At 40.3% G+C, this 21,220-nt stretch overlaps 1 protein-coding gene across 6 annotated transcripts in view; it reads left to right on the top strand.

Annotated features, from left to right (window-relative positions):
* Positions 1-21,220, top strand: part of PCDH19 (protocadherin 19) — a 174,126-nt gene that overhangs the window by 7,944 nt on the left and 144,962 nt on the right. For 3 of the 6 annotated variants that reach the window (XM_075836593.1, XM_075836592.1, XM_075836598.1), the window contains exon 2: positions 2,199-2,526. The exons of 1 other annotated variant lie outside the window; for it this stretch is intronic. In XM_075836593.1, the coding sequence (XP_075692708.1) occupies positions 2,199-2,526 (328 nt within the window). The remainder of the gene's footprint in view (positions 1-2,198; positions 2,527-21,220) is intronic. 2 more of the 6 variants (XM_075836595.1, XM_075836594.1) reach the window with 1 other exon arrangement.

The following is a 21,220-nucleotide window of genomic DNA, read 5'->3' as shown; positions in this document are numbered from 1 at the left end:
TGTGGTTTTATTTCCGTCATGATGAAAATGTCATCGGGGCTGAAGTATAAATCCATGTCATATTTTTTAGTTTTATGTGACATTTCCAATTGCAGATCATGGTCCCCATTCATTATTATCACTTAGGTTTTTTAGTTTTTTTTTGTAGGATAAAAGTGTCTGGGATTAACTCTTCACTGCCTGGAGTCAGTATAGTCTCAATGACCTTCCCAGTGCAATAAGATCCTGATAATAACTGCCCCATCATAGAAGTAAATCTGCAACATGTAGCAATAAAGATGCCAAGGCTCGGGGTAATAAATCACAACCTACCCCTGGCATCACTCCCGGCTGGTACCCCATATAGAATACATCACCCACCAGCTATTTACTTGCTTTCACATATTCTGCTATCACATGTAAATTCAATTGTCAGTAAATTGTTTGGAGGGGGCTTATAACTATGTGCCCCCTTTCCATGTGGGCAGTTCTCTGTCCTTCATAAAAAGGAACTATCGCATGTTTTGTAGATAGAAATAGAAATTAGGGAGGAATAATCCTATTAATTCTGTCCATGGAACGTGGATAAGGCTAAAAGTCCTTAATAAAAAGAGGAATGTGCCCCTGATGTGTAATACTGGGCACTCAGATATTAATATGGCTGCTCCTCCAGAGGCAACGGCACAAGATGTGATAGACCAGTATCTATGGCTTCTTATTATGGAAGTGAACTGGTGGACCGGGTCTTCAGGTTGGGCGGTTTCTTGCCTTCCTCGGTGTCTTCATTTTCTGCACTTATTTATTTGTATTTTCTACTTGAATCTCCATCTCTCAGTCATTGGGGTTGTTTTGCTATCAGAAAGCTCCTCACGCTTCAATGCATGAAAGAAAAGAGAAGCCTTAGGTGAGATGCGACTGCTCATTGACTAGTCATTTGAGATAAAGATTCCTCCGCATACTCCTACTGTAGTTCCCAATCAACAAACCTCTGTAGTATGTTCTCCCAGGGAGGACAGGTAATCATCATACACATCCTCTCGTCGCAACAGAAATGCGACACATCATTCCCTCTGTTCATTCAAAAGCATGCAGATGTAGCAGAGCTGAGTCCTGAGGTCTTTTACCCAGGACTGCAGGTAAAACGATATGATATCAATGTGCTGATACCCCACGTAAAATAGAATTGTTTGAGATCCGCCAGCTATGTTGGAAATATGTTGCTATCACATCATAATGTGCAAGTAAATTCAATGTATCAGCTTGGATAGCTTAGTAACATTGACATAGGGGGTCATGATAGTGTATACCCCCATTAACCATAGTCAGAAAGCAGTGGACAATCAAGGTAGCCCCAAGAGGCTTAAGGTACTAAGTCAGCTCTGCTACATCTGTATTCTACAGCCAAATCTATCATGGAGGGCTGGTTGGATGGACTTGACAAATGTAACACGTAGCACCATTGTTGCCTTCATTTTTGGTCAAGAAGGGGGCAATCGAGACAAGGTGTGGCTGGAGAATTGGACATTGTAGGATGGCCACAGCAATGAGCTAGAACCGTGTCATTCTTGGAGTTGTAGTTCAACATTAAACAAGGTGTCCACTCCGCAGGTCTTCTGTACATGGCTGGATAAGCGTTCTGTATAGTGTTCCCTCCATTATAGAATTGAGGGCTAAAAACCGCAGCTGTAACCATCTAATTAGAGCCTATATTCTAAATCTATAAACGACATAGTAATTAAGAGGCCGTAAAAATGTGTCAGAGATGTAAGAAATCAAATAGAATCCTCAATGTGAAGATAAAAAATGTCATCATTAATATATTCCCGTATATAATGTCATAATATTTCACTGAATCACATGCAATTTCAAAGGATTTTTAGAATGCAGCTTTGTAGATCTGTTCCACTACTCGGCTGGCTGAAGACCAATTAACCCCTAGAACTTCCAATTAATATGCTGGAAATGCCGGGTTCATGACTCCAGACATGAGCATAATTAGAGGATGAAGTCAAAAACACTTGTAAATCATGACAGTCTATCAACCTTTACTATGGAAATATTTAGAATAAATCCATGAGATTGATACAGGTTTTGATATGTTTTTGTATCTCACATTTTTGGCATTTTCTTCTGCATTCATTCATGTTGGGTTGCCTTGTATTACACAGAGCCGTGATAAAACATGCATGTGTTTGCACCTTATTAATGTTGTCTTGCAGAATAGCTGAATACTCCTATGGACACCAGAAGAAATCGAACAAGAAGAAGAAAATCAGCAAGAACGACATCCGACTGGTGCCTCGTGATGTGGAGGAGACGGATAAAATGAACGTGGTGAGCTGTTCCTCCCTTACTTCATCACTAAACTACTTTGACTACCACCAGCAGACCCTTCCGCTTGGCTGCAGGCGCTCAGACAGCACCTTCCTCAATGTGGAGAACCAAAACACAAGGAACGCAGGGTCTAATCATGTCTACCACCACACCTTCACCAACCAGAGTCCTCCTCAACCTGACCTCATCATCAACGGGATGCCTCTTCCTGAGGTGAGTACATTGAGCAACCACCTTCTCTTCCGCTAGCCTCATGGGGTCTTTAGCATAACCAGCATGGCAAGTGAGATGCATTATGGGTCACACATAGTCTTTGACGGTCAATGAAAGCTGATGCCAAGTCAACCAAGTGTCTTATCTTTGTCTATTTGCGCTTTCATCATTGATATAAGCTTCTTATGGTTGACTTTTTTGGATGTACTGTAACTTTTTGAATATCAATATTATCGCTATTATTGTTTATCTCTCATAACAAAACCAAAGCAACAGTAAAACAGTGAATTTAAAAGGGTAGCAGCCTGACTCTTTCCTGTACCCCCCTTGGTCCTTGACTACATGAGACTTTTGACAAGTTGACCTCAATAATGATGATCAATATATTAGTACATTGAGTGGAAGGAATACATACAGTACTGTGTAAGTTCTCTAGTCATTATTTTAGAATAGGTGTTAAATGACTGAACAAGATTCGGAAATAGTAGCGCCATCCTACAACTTCAACAAAGTTCAACAATATTAAGTCTTCAAGAGCCCCACATTGAGCCAACCTCATTTTTTTAAGATTATAAGGTACAATTCATATTTTTTTCGACTGTGTATACTTCTTAAACGTTGAGTTGGTTCTTTGGGTGCATGGGTAGCTGAAGTTTTTTTTACATAGTTGGGGTCCTGTATATATTTCAGAGTTACAATGGCATAGAATAGGGCACACATCAGTGTTATTGGACCCTGGACGGTGGCACATGGAGTTTCTATGGTTCCGTACTATGGAGCTGAGGGCGCTCTGTGTGCCGCCGTATGAATCTCTTATAACACGGCATCTGATGGAACATGCCACTAAGGTATTCCTCCTCTGTTTGCCTCCATATGATAGGTACAGTATGGGTCCATATACTTCTCTGGGTGCCTTATCACAGCTCTGACACTATAACATGGACATGTGCGGGTGCCTAAAATTTTTCAAAAGGCTGCCAAAACGTTACGTTCAGGTTCCCTGTTGGCCTTTGGAGGAATGATACCGTCTAGCGTTGACTGAACATAAATGGTTTTATATTTGGGGTGGAAAGTTCCGCTGTCTATCAGAGATTGAGGTTTCATTGGTGTCTGGTTATGCAGTATTTTTGTCCGTTGCCCTGAGAAGGACGGGTGACACATACTTTAATTTAGAATAGAGGTTCCCTTATTGTCTATTCTCAGGCATTATCAGGTGTGACTGTAGGATTAATGATCGCACCTCCAGAACTTGGTCCAATTAGTTTCTGAAGTCATCTGGTTTATAAAATGTGTGAACTCGTCTCTTATCAGCTGCAACAAGCGCTCACGTTCACACTTATAATATGACAAAAGTGGTTTCTGGCGCTAAGTTAAAGACAAGTGACAATAGTTTCTGCACTTCTAGCGACGCTTGTGCCAGGCTGTGTATTATAATATACCGGCGTAAGAAGGTGCTTCTCATATTCTTTAGGTCAAATGGATGAATATAAGTTTTGTTGCACGGGAGGAAGTTCCATGGATATATAATGTTACTCTTGATAGTGTCTTCATGTCTGATCATCAGTGGTTTGCTTGATTTGTTTGGAGGTTTTATCATTGTTATTCTCTGTACTCTTCTAGATTGAAAATGCGACCTTGTAGTAGATCATTAGTAAATTGGTCCTGGTGGTAGATCATTAGTAAATTGGTCCTGGTGGTAGATCTTTAGTAAATTGGACCTTGTAGTAGATTCTTAGTAAATTGGACCATCTACTAGATCCTTAGTAAATTGATCCTTGTAGTAGATCCTCAGTATATTGGTCTTTGACGTAGATCCCTAGTAAATTGATTCTTGTAATAGATCATTAGTAAATTGGTCCAGTAAATTGGTCCTTGTAGTAGATCATTAGTAAATTGGTCCTGGTAGTAGATTCTTAGTAAATTGGTTATTGTAGTAGATCATTAGTAAATTGGTCCTGGTAGTAGATTCTTAGTAAATTGGTTATTGTAGTAGATCATTAGTAAATTGGACCTTGTAGTAGATCCTTAGTAAATTGGTTATTGAAGTAGATCATTAGTAAATTCATCCTTGTAGTAGATCCTCAGTATATTGGTCTTTGACGTAGATTCCTAGTAAATTGATTCTTGTAATAGATCGTTAGTAAATTGGACTTTGTAGTAGATCCTCAGTATATTGGTCTTTGCAGTAGATCCTTAGTAAATTGGTTCTTGTAGTAGATCACTAGTAATTTGGTCTCTGCAGTAGATCTTTAGTGAATTAGACCTTGTAGCAGATCCTTAGCAAATTGGTCTTTGCAGTAGATCAGAAATTGGACCTTGTTGTAGATCATTAGTAAATTGGTCTTTATAGTAGATCATTAGTCATTTGGTTCTTGTAGGAGATCATTAGTAAATTGGTCTTTATATTAGATCACTAGTAAATTGGTTCTTGTAGTAGATCCTCAGTAAACTGTTCTTTATAGTAGATCATTAGTAAATTGCTTCTTGTAGTAGATCCTCAGTAAACTGTTCTTTATAGTAGATCATTAGTAAATTGGTTCTTGTAGTAGATCCTCAGTAAACTGTTCTTTATAGTAGATCATTAGTAAATTGGTCCACCACCCTAACACTGTGGACAAAGTAAAGGAGTCGCCCATAGCAGTCAAACAGAACACTTCGTTAATCCTCTTATCGGCATTGGAAAAAGGAAATATGATATTTGATTGGTTGCTATGGGTTATGGCGCCACTTTTTGCTGGATTCCTTCTCATTTACAAGGTCCAATGGAATATGGTCAATTGTGTATATCCCCCCCCCCCCTGTCTAAATGAGGGCAGTTGTGTAAATAACTTCTACTGTTACCTAATGGAAATTCATTAAGATAAAATACCAGGGTATGAAGCGTTAAATAAATAGGTGTTCTGTTGCTTTAAGAGCATATTTCTATTTTCCGTTGACCATCTTATGCGTCTGTGTGGAGTGATCCGTTCAATACTTGACATGTAAGTTTCTTATAAGGTTTTAAGTTTGCAATGTTTAAGTATCACCATCATTACATTCTAAAAAAAAAAGCACCACGCTATCCTGACTAATTATTCAGAATTAGTACAAAACAGAAAATAGTTTTTTGGAGAAGAAGCAGTCTTTGAGAGTTTGGTATGGAAGAATATCCACCCCGTGACCATACCGAAAAGACAGATAATGGGATAATGCACGCGGCTGTGTGAAGGGGTTTTTCTGTCTTCTGCAAATAAAGCTTAAACATTGTATAATGAAAAGTTCTGTAACTTTCTAATAAACTTTGCATTTGAATTCCTCACCATTTTCAAGATCTCTGCTTGCGGTCATTGAAGGCAAACATTGAGACTAAAGGCCCTATTACACTGACCATTCGTTGATCGGCGCTCGTTTGCTCCAGTCACAAGGAGCTATGTATGGGGACGAGTGCTCGTTACTCTGATCGATCGTCCCCATACATTATTATCATGGCGGCAGCGCGTCTTGATGTTTACACATGGAGATGCGCTGCCGACAACCATAATATTTCAGTTTTTTAAAACCATACATTCAGCAGATGAACGAGCGTTTGCGTTCTGTGAACGCTTGTCTGCCCGATAATTGCCCAGGGTAAAACCCCCTTTAAAACCAGCACATATCTAATACTTTGCTCTGCTGAGATTTTGTTACAATTGTATCCAGTCTAGATTTTATCTTTCGTGGATTGACACAAGCAGCACAATTCTCTCTCCTGTCCTGATCGTTGGTTACAATGTATCAGTGAAGGTAAAATGGATCATTCTGGAGTCAAGACAGTTGAGCTCACAGAGAATTGCCTAGACTGTATACAATTGTCACAAACTCTCTGCTGTGAGAAGTCTTAGGCCTGTACGGGGTTTTAGATGCTGTATATAAACAAGAATGTTTTCATTTGCTGACAAAAAGCAGAAATCTTAAAAATGGTGAGAAGTCGATATACACGGTCTTCTAGAAAGTTGCTGAACTTTTCATTATACAAAGACTGAGCTTCATGCATGTAAATCCAGAAGACCCCTTTAATCTGTAGACCTGTGACCTTCCTACTAGTTCTTTTGCTGTACGCGACCTCTGCCATCATGGGGACAAGGGGATACTTATATTAAAATATATACAAGCTCCAAGGGTCACATATATTGTATATATTTTCATTTAACCCTTTGTTGTATAATATAATTACTATTACGCTGGATGAAATTGTCAATTTCTTGGAATCTCTGCTCCCCGGTCTTCATGTAAAAGCCAAGAAAGTTGTTTCCAGGAGTCAATTTGCGGCTTGAAAATAAAGAATTTTTTTAAATTGATATCCTAGAAATAGTCCATTATATTGTGGTGACCAGTAATGTTATTATAGACGGAGGCAGGACTGATACAATGAGTACAATGTTTGACAGTTCTGTTCATCTCACGGTACAGAAGCCTCTCCAATATTGATACATTTGTATCCTAGAAATCGTCCTATTTTCGTATTATGCTGATGCGTTTTGCGGTGCATTGTTTCTTTAATTGTTCAAATTGGCCACATTGGGACTCATTTTGAAGTTTAAATCTCATTATTATCTTGTTACAAAATTAAAACAACAACAGCCAAATTGGCAGAAGAGATGAGTCAATGTGATGTGGATAAATTAATTATCTGTGGACTTTTTACATTTCAATCAAAGATATTAGAGTAAAAAGACGGCGCTTTCCTCGCATTGCTTTAATGATTAAAAAAAAAGGAAGTTTGGTGCAGGATTTAATAGGAGTGTTAGAGAAGCGTTTAGAATTAATTCTTCTTATTACTGAAGGGATATGGGAGATAAATTGTGGCCAATAAGAGGTTTCTTTTAATTAAAGCGCCTGATACTGAGATTAGTAGATTAGGTTTTATTTATTTGTTTCTTGGTTGGTTGGGTAGTAGTTTGGTTAGTTTAATAGTTGGTTGTGTAGCAGGTTGCTTGATTTGTTAGCTGGTTGGATAAATGATTGGTTGTTTAGTTGGTTAATTGGTTGAGTATTAGTTTAGCTACTTATTTAGTTACTTTAGTTGCTTGTATGGTTGGCTTGTTGAATAATTTTTGGGGTGTTTGGTTAGTTATTTAGTTAGTTAATATATAGTAGTCTGGTTGGATAGTTGGTGTGTGAGTTGGTTGGCTGATTAGATGAGTACTAGAGTTTTTGATTGGTTGGTTGGTTGGTTGGTTACTTGGTTGGATGGTTGGTGGATTGGTTTACTATAAACATGCATGCTCGGCTTGACGTGCAAGTTTATTTCAATGGGGATAAGTCACTGACAGACACCACTGGCAGCTGCTCATCTCTCGGAAAAACAAAGGATCGGGTATATTGAAATCCAAAATGTCCGATCCTTCACTTCCTCTTACATCTACCATATGGTGTTTATGTGGGGCTCCCATACACAAATTTGGGAGACTTCTATCTATTTTATGTAGTCCCATCTTTAAAGTGTAACTAAATGTTTGACAAACCTCTGACATGTCCTAGTGACACGTCAGAAGTTTTGATTGGTGGGAGTGCGAGCACTGAGACCTCCACCAATTGCTCAAATGAAGTGGCAGAAGCGCTCGTGTTATCAGTCGGCCGCTTGGTGTCTGTTCGGCTTTCTCCGGAAAGCCGATGTATCGGAGTACGGGCTCATAGACTTTCTATTAAGCCTGTACTCCGATACATTCATTTCCCTGGAAAAAGCTGAACAGACACGCAGCGGCTGAGCATTCACACCAGCGCTTCTGCAGATTCGTTTGAACGATTGGTGGAGGTCTCAGTGCTCGGACTCCCACCAATCAAAACTTCTGACATGTCACTATGACATGTCAGAAGTTTGTTGAATGTTTAGTTACACTTTAAAGAGGCTGTCACCACATTATATTATAAGTGCCCTGTCTCCTATAACAGAAGATCGGCGCTATAATATAGGTGACAGTAATGCTTTTTATTTAGAAAAACTATCTATTTTAAACCACTTTATGAGCGATTTTGGTTTATGTTGATGAGTTTCTTAATGCCCAAGTGGGCGTGTTTTACTTTAGACCAAGTGGGCGTTGTACAGGGGAGTGTATGACGCTGACCAATCAGTGACCAATCAGCGTCATACACTTCTCTCCATTCATTTATACTGCAGATAGCGATATAGTTATAGCGCTATGTGCAGCTTCATACACACACACACTAACATTACTGCAGTGTCCTGATAATGAATATACATCACCTCCAGCCTGGACGTGATGTGTATTCAGAATCCTGACACTTCTGAATCTTTTCTGTGAGATTCCAGCAAGGCAAGCGTAATCTCGTTTGAAATGACAGGTTACATCGTAATCTCGCGAGATTACGCTTGCCTTGCTGGAATCTCACAGAAAAGATTCAGACGTGTCAGGATTCTGAATACACATCACGTCCAGGCTGGAGGTAATGTATATTCATTATCAGGACACTGCAGTAATGTTAGGGCTTGTGTATGTAGCTGCACATAACGATATAACTATATCGCTAGTGCAGTGTAAATGAATGGAGAGAAGTGCATGAGGCTGATTGGTCACTGATTGGTCACTGATTGGTCAGCGTCATACACTCCTCTGTACAACGCCCACTTGGGCATTAAGAAACTCATTAGCATAAAGCTAAAAATCGCTCATAAAGTGGTTTAAAATAGATCGTTTTTCAAAATAAAAAGCATTACTGTCACCTACATTATAGAGCCGATCTCCTTATATAAGAGACAGGGCACTTATAATGTGGTGACAGAGTCTCTTTAAGTTAATTGGTTAGTTAGTTAGTTAGTTAGTTAGTTAGTTAGTTAGTTAGTTAGCTCACCTCATATTTATAGATTCCAGATTTGCTCATCTATAATTCATGGTAACACATATGACTACTTGATGAAATATTTTTTTTAAAACCGATAGGAAGAATCTTCCCTTCTCAACTCTCTAAAGTGGTTAAAATTAGGGATAAATGACAAAAAAAAAAAACAGAAAAACCCTGCTTAAGTCACATTCGTAAATTATTTACTCCCTAAGTCATACTTAGATGGGTCTAGGAAGCTAAGATATGGGCTGCTGTATGCAAATAGGGGATACTAAGTAGGAATGATATGGAGGGAGGCCGGTCACCACCAGTGAATTGTCTTCTCTGATTAAAAAAATCTTTCCGCTCGTTATTCCTATAGAACCGTTACTTTTGTTTGGGAAAGAAATGCACTTTGTCACAGAATGGCACATGGAAAGCTCAACCAATACTTCAATGCAAGGACCCGGCATACAGCATCCCAAACCTCTGTTTCCCTGACATCTTGGTCTATAGTTATGATATAGAGTTTTGCCCTATTACAATCTGAGATTAGAATAAAGGGTCTCTTTCATATTGCAGCTGAATCCAATTCACTTGAGGCTAAGTTGCAATACCAAACAGAACCCATAAGCAAGAGTGGCGCTGTCTCTGGGAAAAAAAAAAGCCGACACTTTATTCTAAATCTCATACAAACCCATTCATTTTTAGGTTTTGGGTGCTTTAAATGCTCTTTCAGTAGCAATACCAAAGGCAATCGACAAACTGGAACATTTCATTCACCGGGCTTCACAAAATGGATTCAAGTTATCACACCCAGCGTATAAATGTTAATACGTGAGCAAAGCAATTCTCTGTAGATCCCTATAACAATGGCTCATATCTCCACTGCATGTATTTTGTATCCTGCATTTTCATACCAAGCCCAAATCTGCTCCTTCAGGCTTAAACGCCTCATTCTGTTTATTTGTAAAGGCCTGAGACTGATAAACACCATTGAAAGTGAATGGGAGAATGAGCGCAGGAGCTCGCGCTCGCTACTTGGGGCCGGATCTATTTCTTATGTTGCAGTTCGGAGCTCATTATTTTTACAGCAGAAATCAGAGCAGGCGGCACATAATGTAATCGCATCTGCTTATCGCTGGAGTGTGCCGAGCCTCAAGTACAATGCTGTAAGGGAACTCTCTAAAATGACCACCTGTCTATCAAGGAACGCCGCGCTTGTTTTGATATGTAGCGGCTCTTTAATGAGAGAAGCTTTTAGTTTAACAGTTGAGATTCTTGAAAAAGAGATCCCCAGAGAGAAGTTGTTCTCCTGAAGAGATGTTCTGCGGGAGACTGGGGGAAGTTTTTTTTCTAACTCGCGTATAGACAAACCGGATTTATTTTTTATTTTATTTTTTGTTATACGATGAAATTCATCTTTATTATTGGGCTATTGTGCAGTATGAAACTTTAATATTTTACATGAAAAAAAAAAATAACTTTAAAGGGGTAGTCCACTGGAAACCCATTTCCATAACCCTATTAGGGAATTGTGAGTTATTAGTCTTGGTCAGCGTGGAGAGCGGTTACATAGAGCGTCTCTGGAGGACCAGTCCTGTATTGCACAGACAACACATTGATATGAATGCATACTGTGTAATGCTTCATTTCTCCTCCGGTGGCACTGCAGGGAAATTGAACACTTGCTGCCAGGTTTTCCCATAGATTACAGATGATCGCTGGGGGTCTAAGCAGAAGGACCCTTTGTGATCAGCTTATTGTCAAGAGACTTTTCTAACAAGTAGGGATTATCCAAAGTGGAAAACCTCTTTAGTGTTTTAGGGGGATGGTATGGAGCTATTCTAGGAAGTTCCTATAGATAAAGCATTGATTACTAATGATAATTCCAGGTTTTATGTAAAAATACATTTTGTTGTTTTCATCTTTCCACAATTCAATGCTCTGTTGAAACTCCTAGTTGGAGCTATAGCTCTGTTCATCCTGAGCTTGCTAGTTCATTAATAGAATGGCATTATAACAGTAAAGACTGGAAACTGCACAGACAGGGCATTAGGAGATAAGTAGATGTATGAATCATTTATGTATGGCCTGTGGAAATCTGAATGAGCCGCTATAGACACTGTAATGGCATGGATTAATAAGGTAGCTTGATACTAAGCTTATTATATTATATTATATAAGTCGTAGTTTGGTTGGTTTAATGGTTGGTTGGTTGGTTTAATGGTTGGTTGGTTGGTTGGTTGGTTGGTTGGTTTAATGGTTGGTTGGTTGGTTGGTTGGTTGGTTGGGTAGAATTGTGCTCAGTTTCTTAGCTAGATGGACAGTTGGTTGGGTAATTGTTTGAGTATTAGTTTGGTTGGTTATTTAATTGAATAGTTTGTAAGTTATTTGGTTACCATGTTGGTTGGTCGGTCAGCTTATCTTGGGGCCCTATGGGCACTATCATGGCAAAGAGTGAAATGCCACAATTGACCACAGGTTGTGTGTAGCATTACAGCTCAGTCACATTCACTTCAATTGAGCCAAGCTGCAATACCATCAATAGCCTATGGACAGATGTGGCGCTGTTTAAAAAAAATAAATCAGCTGTTTTTCTAATCCTGAATTCTATCCCTAATGTTTGCCAAGACATAACTGTTCATAGTGAGACAAGACTACTTGGAAATGGTGAGGAGTATATTAAGACTTAGATATACTACATATAAGTACAATGCCCAGCAGAAATCCTTCTGACTACCGCACATATCAATATGGTACAATTTTTGCATTGCTTCACATTGTTTGTTGATTGGCCCATTACTCTTAATGGTAAAACAGTGATCCAACCAATGAAGCAGATTTCTATTGGTCGGTGTTGATTATTTTGTTGGTAAAAGTGATAATTATTGATTGTAATGGTCAAACGATCACAGCATACAAGCTCAGCTCTACTCCATGTAGAGATCAGGCTGCCAGGCAACCAACCGTCTTCCTGTCTAGGTGACCACTATTCAGTGCATGTAGCTACACAAAGTTGTTACTGCTGTACAATAGACTGCCTCTTCATGCTACAATGGCTTGTTTTGGTCTCTATCACCAATAGGAGAAGGAGAATTTGGTAGAAAAGAGCCAAAAAACAAAAACATTTAAGACAAAAGGTGTGGAGACAAGAGGATTGGAAGTTGTGTACTAAAAGTGAATTTTGGAAGGAAATAGACTTTAAAGGGGTTGTTCCAACTGGACCACTTCTACTTAAAATAATCTCGCCCCAGCGATCAACCATGGCCGGCTTTACTAACCCTAGGAAGTAGTGAGTAGTGTTGTATGCCGCCATTCAAATGGACTGGTGACCATATAAAACATGGCCACTTCAGGTCCACCAGAGCAGGTTCCAGTCTTTTCAGTGGCTTTCCAATTGTGAACCGCCCCTCTGACGTCCATACACCCTAATAGAGGACAACCCCTGCCAAAAAGGAGAATTGGTCCCATTGGCCACAATGCTGTGTGGAATCCCCCATCAGCAGACAGACGGAGCCAAAAGGCATTAAAAATAATGTGAGACTCTGCCGAGTATTTGCTTCCCTTGAAGAATGTTTTATTTTGGCGTTTCTGCTCTCATCTCATTCTGCTTTGTATCTGTTCCAAGGGAGAGAACGTAACATCTGCAAAACACGGATCTTTGTCTTTCCCTCCTCTCGGCCCTGTCTTGACACGTGCACAGAATCCCCTATTAAAGGCGTAAAAGGAACCTCCAAAGGGAACCTTGTTGTTCACATCACAGGACTCGGAATACTCTACACAAACCTTATTGCTCCAAATTGATTTTGTCTTCCGGGGCTTTTTGTGATTTACTTAAACAAGATAATGCAACAGAGAATCCCGAATTTGGATACATCCAATCTCCAATGTTTATTTATCTTCTTCCAGCATCTGGCTGTTTATCCGGCTCACAGTCTCTTTGGATTGAAGGAGATCTGAGCAAAGCAAAAGCCACTGAGATGCCGTTAAGGAGTTTTGACATGCAGGGTATTTTCACTGGGTGAAGTCTTAATATTGCATCGGCGGAAAGTCATTACATGAGCAACGCTGCCGAAATATTTTGCACAGATAAATACTATGTCTTAAAAGTTTGGGGTTCTCATGTCACTTCTAAATAAAGTTATATATTTTTGATTATTGTAGGTGGTCATGAAGTTGACAAGTGTGGGAGGCCAATAGCTTAATTTAAAGGGGTACTCCAGTGAGAAACATTGGGCATTAGGCAGGTCCCCCAATGATTATCTAGTAATGGGGGTTCTCATTGCTGGGACCCCTCATGACCAGTAACTTGGTAAATGCTTGTATTGAAAGTGAAGCAGACCCCCCCGCCCTCATATCATCTCCGTATTCTCTGATAAGGAATCGGCAAAGGGGTTGTATGGAATGGAAAACCCTTTACGAATTCTATATCCCAATGTTTAATGGGTTTTTCACTTTTGGGCAAAACCCTGTTAATATTAAACTGTACACGTTGTCGATCGGAGACCTGATGTTTCTTAGAGTTAGTGTCATTATTGCCTGCTATGCTCTTATATTAGGGTATTGTTTATTTATTTTAGTTATTTATTTAGTTATGAATAGTATTTACCTACAGGAAGAAACATTACAAAACTATCCAGAACCAGGGAACGAATGTGGGCTCTGGGGCATGAGCAGCATCGGACAAGGGTCTCTTGGGCCCACCTGAGGGAATGATTCTGAGGGCCCACCCACCATCCCTACAGAATATGTGCACATCCAGTCGTTGTTATCATTGTACATATAGGACAGATCCTCAATAAGGTCTCATAGGTTATTAGTGAATCACCCATAAGAAATAGACCTCAGTGGCAAGTGCTTAAAGGGGTTGTCCCACAAAACCCCCAGCGATAAGGAGAACTGGGAACCGAAAGTCCCCCAAAGTGCTCCATAGGAAGCGTCCGGGATCTGTGTCCGGCAGCTCCATAGAAATGAATGCTCACGCATGCGCACCAGCACGACCGGCGCTCCATTAATTTCTATGGAGCTGCCGGACACACAAACCAGACACAGAACACGGAAGTTCCAGGCTCCTCATGGAGCACTTCGGGGGACTTTCAGTGCCACGTTCTCCTTATCGCTGGGGGTCCCAGCGGTCGGACCCCCGGCGATCACACATGTATCCACTATCACGTGGATAAAGGTACATGTGTTTTGTGGGACAACCCCTTTAACTCACAAGTCATCTCCAAATGGGGTTGTCTTCTGCTAGACCTTTTAGGACCCATTATTGAGTCAGAGTCTGGGCCCACCAGAGGTTACTGGTACTCTGGTGAGCCAGTCCAACCCTGGGCATGAGGGGACAAATGTCTGTATGCCACATAGGAGGACAATAAGGTGACATGTGATTTGGAAGGGCGGAAGAGGGTACATTTTGAATCCAGGCTGTGCCTTTGGAGCCACATACCCTATACTGCCCCCTTTTCCACAATGTCATATACAATGTCTTTACCCCTTAAAATGTGTTCAGTAATAGAAGCAGCAGAGTTGTAAATGGTCAGTTGTCTCCTCACCCTGATGTTTTAGTGGCTCACCAATCCTTCATCACCTTCATCTGCCCTCAAAGTTTACTTACGACCCCCTACAAATCAGATTTCATGCAAATACAAGGTCCTATGTTGGCTTAAGCTCTGTCCTGAAGGTTTTGCATGTACAAGTTTGGATCTTATACAAACTATGCGGGTTATTTGACTACAGGGAAGACATATCCATCTGCCAGATTATTATCTGTCCAGCATTGCACAGTCCAGTCTGTACATATCATTTTGAAAGTAAATTATGTGTGAAAAGGACAAAAGTCCAGCAGATAAATAGTCGTCCCCGGCAGCGGAGCAAAGTTAAAGGGGAACACAAGAGACTTGTTATTTCAATCTCTGAAGAGACCATCGATCTAAAACAGGCGAGTGCAATGGGGGACTATAAGTCCCAGGATACACATCCAGGCAACAGGATATAGTGAGCATTTATAATTTATAAGGAAACACTGGGTAACAATCTGACGAGGTATATCTCATTAATTACATTTTGCCAACAAGAGTCACAGCCCCTGGACATAAAGCCCTGACAAGGAGTCCCTGTGGTTCCCTATTACGGAGCTGTAGGCACTTTGTGTGCCCCTCATGATGCCATCCAAGGGAACATGTCACAGTTGGGTTCCATATGTTTTAAAGGCACATTATGGCCCCATGGACTCCTAAGGGCACCACATCACAGTGCCATACAGCTTGGAACTTGCACTGTGTGTATGAGGCATAATACATTTTTGGGAGTTTTTTCACGACGACTTCAATGTACAAAAATATGCACAATGCAAATAGAGGTTTTTGGACCCCTAAAAATAATGCCCATTGTGACCCAAATGTAAAAAACATAACAAAATTTAACATACCAATAAAATTCTACGCTGTTCCTGCAGCACCATTGCCATGTAGAAAAAAAAGTTTAATAAAAAAAAAGAAGAAAAAAAGAAGAACACGCTTACTAGTGCATAAAAAAATTACAAAATTCAACATTTCTGCTATAATTTTTGACGCAATGAAGGTGTATTCCTCATTTCCACCTCTAGCGCTCGGGTAAAGGATGTGTGAAGAAGACTAAGGCTACATTCACACGAGCGTGTCAGATTCACGGGCGTCAAAAACGCTCGTAAATCTTGTCCGTGTGTGTTGCGTTATGCATCAGTGTGCTTTGCGAGTGGCATGCGTTTTTCACCCACTCGCAAAGCCCTACTTCTTTTCTTTTTAATGGAATTGATGCTCAAATCACGCACCGCACATGGATGTTCATACGTGTGCAGTGCGTGGTTTTCACGCACCCATTGAGTTCAATGGGCGACTAGGTGTGTGAAAACGCAACAATATAGGTCATGCATTGAAAATGGCCCCATTGAAATCAATGGTTCCGTGTGCTGCGTGTGATTTCCACGCACAGCACACGGACGAGTTTCACGCTCATGTGAATGGACCATTAGGCTTCGTTCACATCTGGGTCAGCGTTCCGTTCATGGGTTCCGTTGGACCTTTCCATCAGGGGAACCCATGAACGGAATCCAAACTGAAACAAACGGAAACCATAGGTTTCCGTTTGCATCACCATTGATTTCAATGGTGACGGATCCGGTGGAAATGGTTTCCGTTTGTCCCCGTTGTGTAAGGGTTCCGTCGTTTTGACAGAATGAATAGCGCAGTCGACTGCGGTATTGATCCCGTCAAAACGACAGAACCCTTACACAACAGTAACAAACGGAAACCATTTGCACCGGATCCGTCACCATTGAAATCAATGGTGATGCAAACGGAAACCTATGTTTTCTGTTTGTTTCAGTTTGGATTCCGTTCATGGGTTCCCCTGACGGAAAGGTCCAACAGAACCCAGGAACGGAGCCCTGACACAAATGTGAACGAAGTCATAGTTTTACAGTGGCAATATAATAATAATAATCACTATTCTCATCACTATCTCAGGGATTTAGACTTTCATGACTTTTCTGCTGTAATCTGCATTCACTATAGAATTTCGTAACCTCCACAAGCCACATGTGCAATTAAACGGTTACTCCACTTTTTTTGTTGTCGCTGACCAGTAGCTCCGGCACCTGCTAATGAAACAGGGGGAACAATGATTCATCAGCCGGCCATTGTATGGCACAAAACAGTCAGCTGAGTCAATAATCCATGCCGGGAATGAAAAGGGCCACAACAAGGAACAATTGGCATGTAAATTGGGGCAGTACAGTAAAGCACTTGTCCATTTTATCACTACTTACATGCCACCTTGTCCCAATGCAATTACCAAGCAACAAATACAAATGGGAGGACACAAACTTCCCATAGACCCATGAAGTTATTTTAATGGAAATCTGCTGGTTAAACACAGGAAAGGGTTTAAAAAAAGTTGCCTGGAGGGTGAGAAGGAGGGGACGGTGCCAGTGAATATTCCACCTGCGAAATTCAGCATGGGAGTCAAACCCTCCACGTCCTTCCCTTCTGTGCTTTAAATATCCATATTTTTCTACAGTATATATAAACCATGAGAAAGGTTTGTGTTGAACCCAAATGTTGCACCTTTGCATAGAATTAGGCTGGGTTCACACAACAACATTAACGTCCGTAATGGACGGACGTATTTCGGCATCATAGTTATGTACGATGCTAGGAGTCCCTGCCTCTCCGTGGAACTACTGTCCCGTACTGAAAACACGATTACAGTACGGGACAGTTGTCCTGCAGCGAGGCAGGGACTCCTAGCGTCGTACATAACTATGATGCTAGGAGCCCGGCTCCCTGCACTGAGTTTGGTCCGGGACTTCTGGCCGAAATACGTCCGTCCATTAATGTGGTCGTGTGAACCCAGCATAAAAGTTTACTATACTTGCATCTACCAGAGTGTTGCACATTTTCTCGATAGATAGATAGATAGATAGATAGATAGATAGATAGATAGATAGATAGATAGATAGATAAATAGATAGATAGATAGATAGATATGGGATAGATAGATATTGATAGATAGATAGATAGACATTAGATAGATAGATAGATAGATAGATAGATAGATAGATAGATAGATAGATAGATAGATAGATAGATAGATAGATAGATAGATAGATAGATAGATATGAGATAGATAGATAGATAGATAGATAGATAGATAGATAGATAGATAGATAGATAGATAGATAGACAGATAGATAGATAGATAGATAGATATTAGTTTTTTTGCAGGTAGAAAAATCTTCCGATTTTGACGTGTCCCTCACTTGTGGTGTTTTTCGCTTCCTTTTTCGTCTGCGGCCATTGAGTGCCACTTGCAAAAAATGCTGCAAAAAAAAAAAGCATTTTCTGCCTCCAATTGATTTCCATGGGAGGTCAGAGGCGGAACCGCGGCAAAACAGAGCATGACGCTTCTTTTTACCACGAGCATCTAAAAGCCCCCGCGGAAAAAAAAACCTCCGTCTCCAATTGAAATCATAGGGAGGTGGTTTCGGACATTTTTGGTGATGATCCCGATGCAGTTTCCGCTTCAAAATCAGCGTTAAATATCTCTGTGTGAACTGGGCCTTAGTTCTACCTTTTGACCTTGTGATGTGATTGCAGATTTAGTTCCTTTTTGTCGTTTCGCATTATAAGTTGTAACAAATGATTGAATCTTTGAGTGGAGGTTCCGTCTTGCCGCTTCCTTTCCCGATTTCTGTTCTGGTTTATTTTACCAGGAATGCGTCTGATAAATCGATAATTCTCCCATATAGACAGTTTGATCGTTCATTACATCAAGTCTTCCCGGCAAACAAAGCCGGAATAAAGATATTTCAAAATCAACGTTAACAAATCTAGATTTACCCGTTGACCTTTTTAATCGGTTAAGGCCAACATTATGATAATATGGATTAAATTTTTTTTGAAGGTCAACATATTGTAATTATGAAATTAGAATTGTGATTGCTTCAAGCTATGGGTTTAGAAATTAGAATTTTTCGGATTCTTGAGCAGAGATACATATTTTATCTCCTACTTAGTATTTCAAATATTTTTTTTTTTGGTATCATCAGAACATTTGATGGAACCGATTCAGAATATGCCATGACCTAGTTGATTATCGCGCACATTGAACAAATATTCGAGAAATGCGGGTAAATATGTTACAGTTCCCAGAATTTCGAAATGTAAAATTAACACTTTGAAAGGAGCTTTGTGTTGAAGTTCAGCAAAAACTTTTCTAATCAGGAGAGAAAAATTCAAGACAAGCAGATAAAGAGAGGGGAACGTATGTTCTGAATACCAAACGTCGTCAATCAGGGCGTCATTGTGTCTCGAAGGGAGCAGTATTTTTGTTGTGTCAAAGGATTGGAATTAATTTCAGATTTTAAAACATTAACCTGCATGAAAATCAATTCACCTATTTAGATAGATGACAAATTTTACTTTGGCTTTGTAAACTAGTCTGGATCTTCTCAGGGAAATTGGGATCCTTGATTGCTTTGCTAATGGGACAGCCTTGTGGTTGGTGTAAAAGTTTAAGAAAAACATTCAAAAAGTTCTGGATTTGTATCAAAATTCTATGGTGTCTTGCAGGGCTCTATTTAGATGTCGGGTTTGCAAAAAACAAAGGCCCCGTCCCGTTCACCGATGGTTCAAGCCACTATATCCCCCTATTTCAGGGGACGAGGTTTCAGGGATAGGTAATCAGTACATGATCTGTGGGGGTCCGTCACCCGGACCCCGCACCGATCAGCTGCTCCGGTGGCCTCCATGCACCAGACGTACATGCCGGAAGCGGTTTGCTCCGGCCACGGAATAGTGGCCGAACTGCAGTATTCAAGTGAAAAGGAGCAGAGCTGCAGTTCTGCAGCACGGCCACTATGCTATGTATGGAGCCAAGTGCTTCCGGCTCCGTATATATCATAATGGTATAACATCCGCTGCGGCTGATCGGTGCAGGGTCCGGGTGTCGGACCTGTACCAATGATATACTGATGACCTATCCTGTGAAATAGGTCATCAGTTTTCCGGTAGTGGACAACCTCTTTAAGGTGGTTTCACATCCAAGCGTTTGTCAACTTACTTGTGGACAAGGAATCCTTCACAGGTTCACACCGCTTCGCAAGGACAACCCAATCTGGGGGGCCTCCTCCTCAGTCCCCATAGCTGTTAGGCTCTGTTTACATACATTCGAGCCTTCTGTATACTTAAGGAGGACTTCCCATATATGTACACCACCAACAGAAGGCAACAGACAGAAGCCAATAGTCTCCATCTATTGTAAAAACAAAAGTATACCATGTGGAATGTTTTTGTTTTTTTTAAATTGTTTTTTCCCCCCTGTATATATAGAATAGCAAAGCCTTTTAAGTTATTTATACAGCGAATAAAAAAAAGGAAGGCCGATGTATACTGGCCTAGCAAGTCCCAAATGGACACACTTTGGCATACGCCAGGTGAATGGGGCCCTATGTTCACATTCAGTGTGTGCGCTGGGAGCATTTTGCAGTGGATACTTCTAGCGTAGATTAGAAATGTGATGTGGACAGAGCCTTACAGGTGCTGCCACTCTGGTATGTGCATTCTTGATGTCACTTTGGGTTTCATTTATCAAAATGGTCTACTTAAAATTGCCTTATGGCCCCCAGAGTAGTTTTTCCACATGCAATTTAGAATATAAAACATGGACTCTGGCTTACTGCTGTGGACAAGTTATTCATGAGGCACAGGGGGCTTACATAGGCTATGTCTAGAGGGAATTTCATTGAAGTCTTGAAGAGCCTCTCCATCTTAAATGTATTTCCACCTGGATCCATGTCAAAGGATTTATCATGGTCCTACTTTGGGCACAGCCCTAAACCATAAAGAATTCCAACATCTCCTAGCCTAGACACGTCTTCCACCAGGATAATTGTGTGCAACTACACTCAGAAGCTCAGTGTAGGGAAAAATACATTTGATACTTATAAGAAATACAAATATGTGGATACTTTGTATTCATTAATTGCATTATATGCATTAAATGCATTGCCCTAATGTGGGATTTAGGATTTACCAGACAATAGATAAATAAAAAAATTTGTTTTACGTCTCTTTTTGGGGTACTGCATAGCTGGGTACATATTTTTCAGTATTAAGCCTTTTGAATTTTGCCGTGTTTGAGGTTACACAGTACAGAGCGTTTTATGATCTATTTCTGTACACAAACACATAGCAAGGACATTGTCTGCTACTTGTGTTAGTGGGAGGTAATAATAATAATAATAATATATATATATATATATATATATATATATATATATATATATGTGTGTGTGTGTGTGTGTATTATTCGCTTCCTGCTACAATGTATCGATCACTAATGTGTGGAGATGCAT

The sequence above is a fragment of the Rhinoderma darwinii genome, chromosome 8 (assembly GCF_050947455.1).
Source record: "Rhinoderma darwinii isolate aRhiDar2 chromosome 8, aRhiDar2.hap1, whole genome shotgun sequence".
Taxonomy (NCBI): domain Eukaryota; kingdom Metazoa; phylum Chordata; class Amphibia; order Anura; family Rhinodermatidae; genus Rhinoderma; species Rhinoderma darwinii.
The sequence above is the reverse complement of the archived record's forward strand: the minus strand, read 5'-3'. Positions and strand labels throughout refer to the sequence as shown.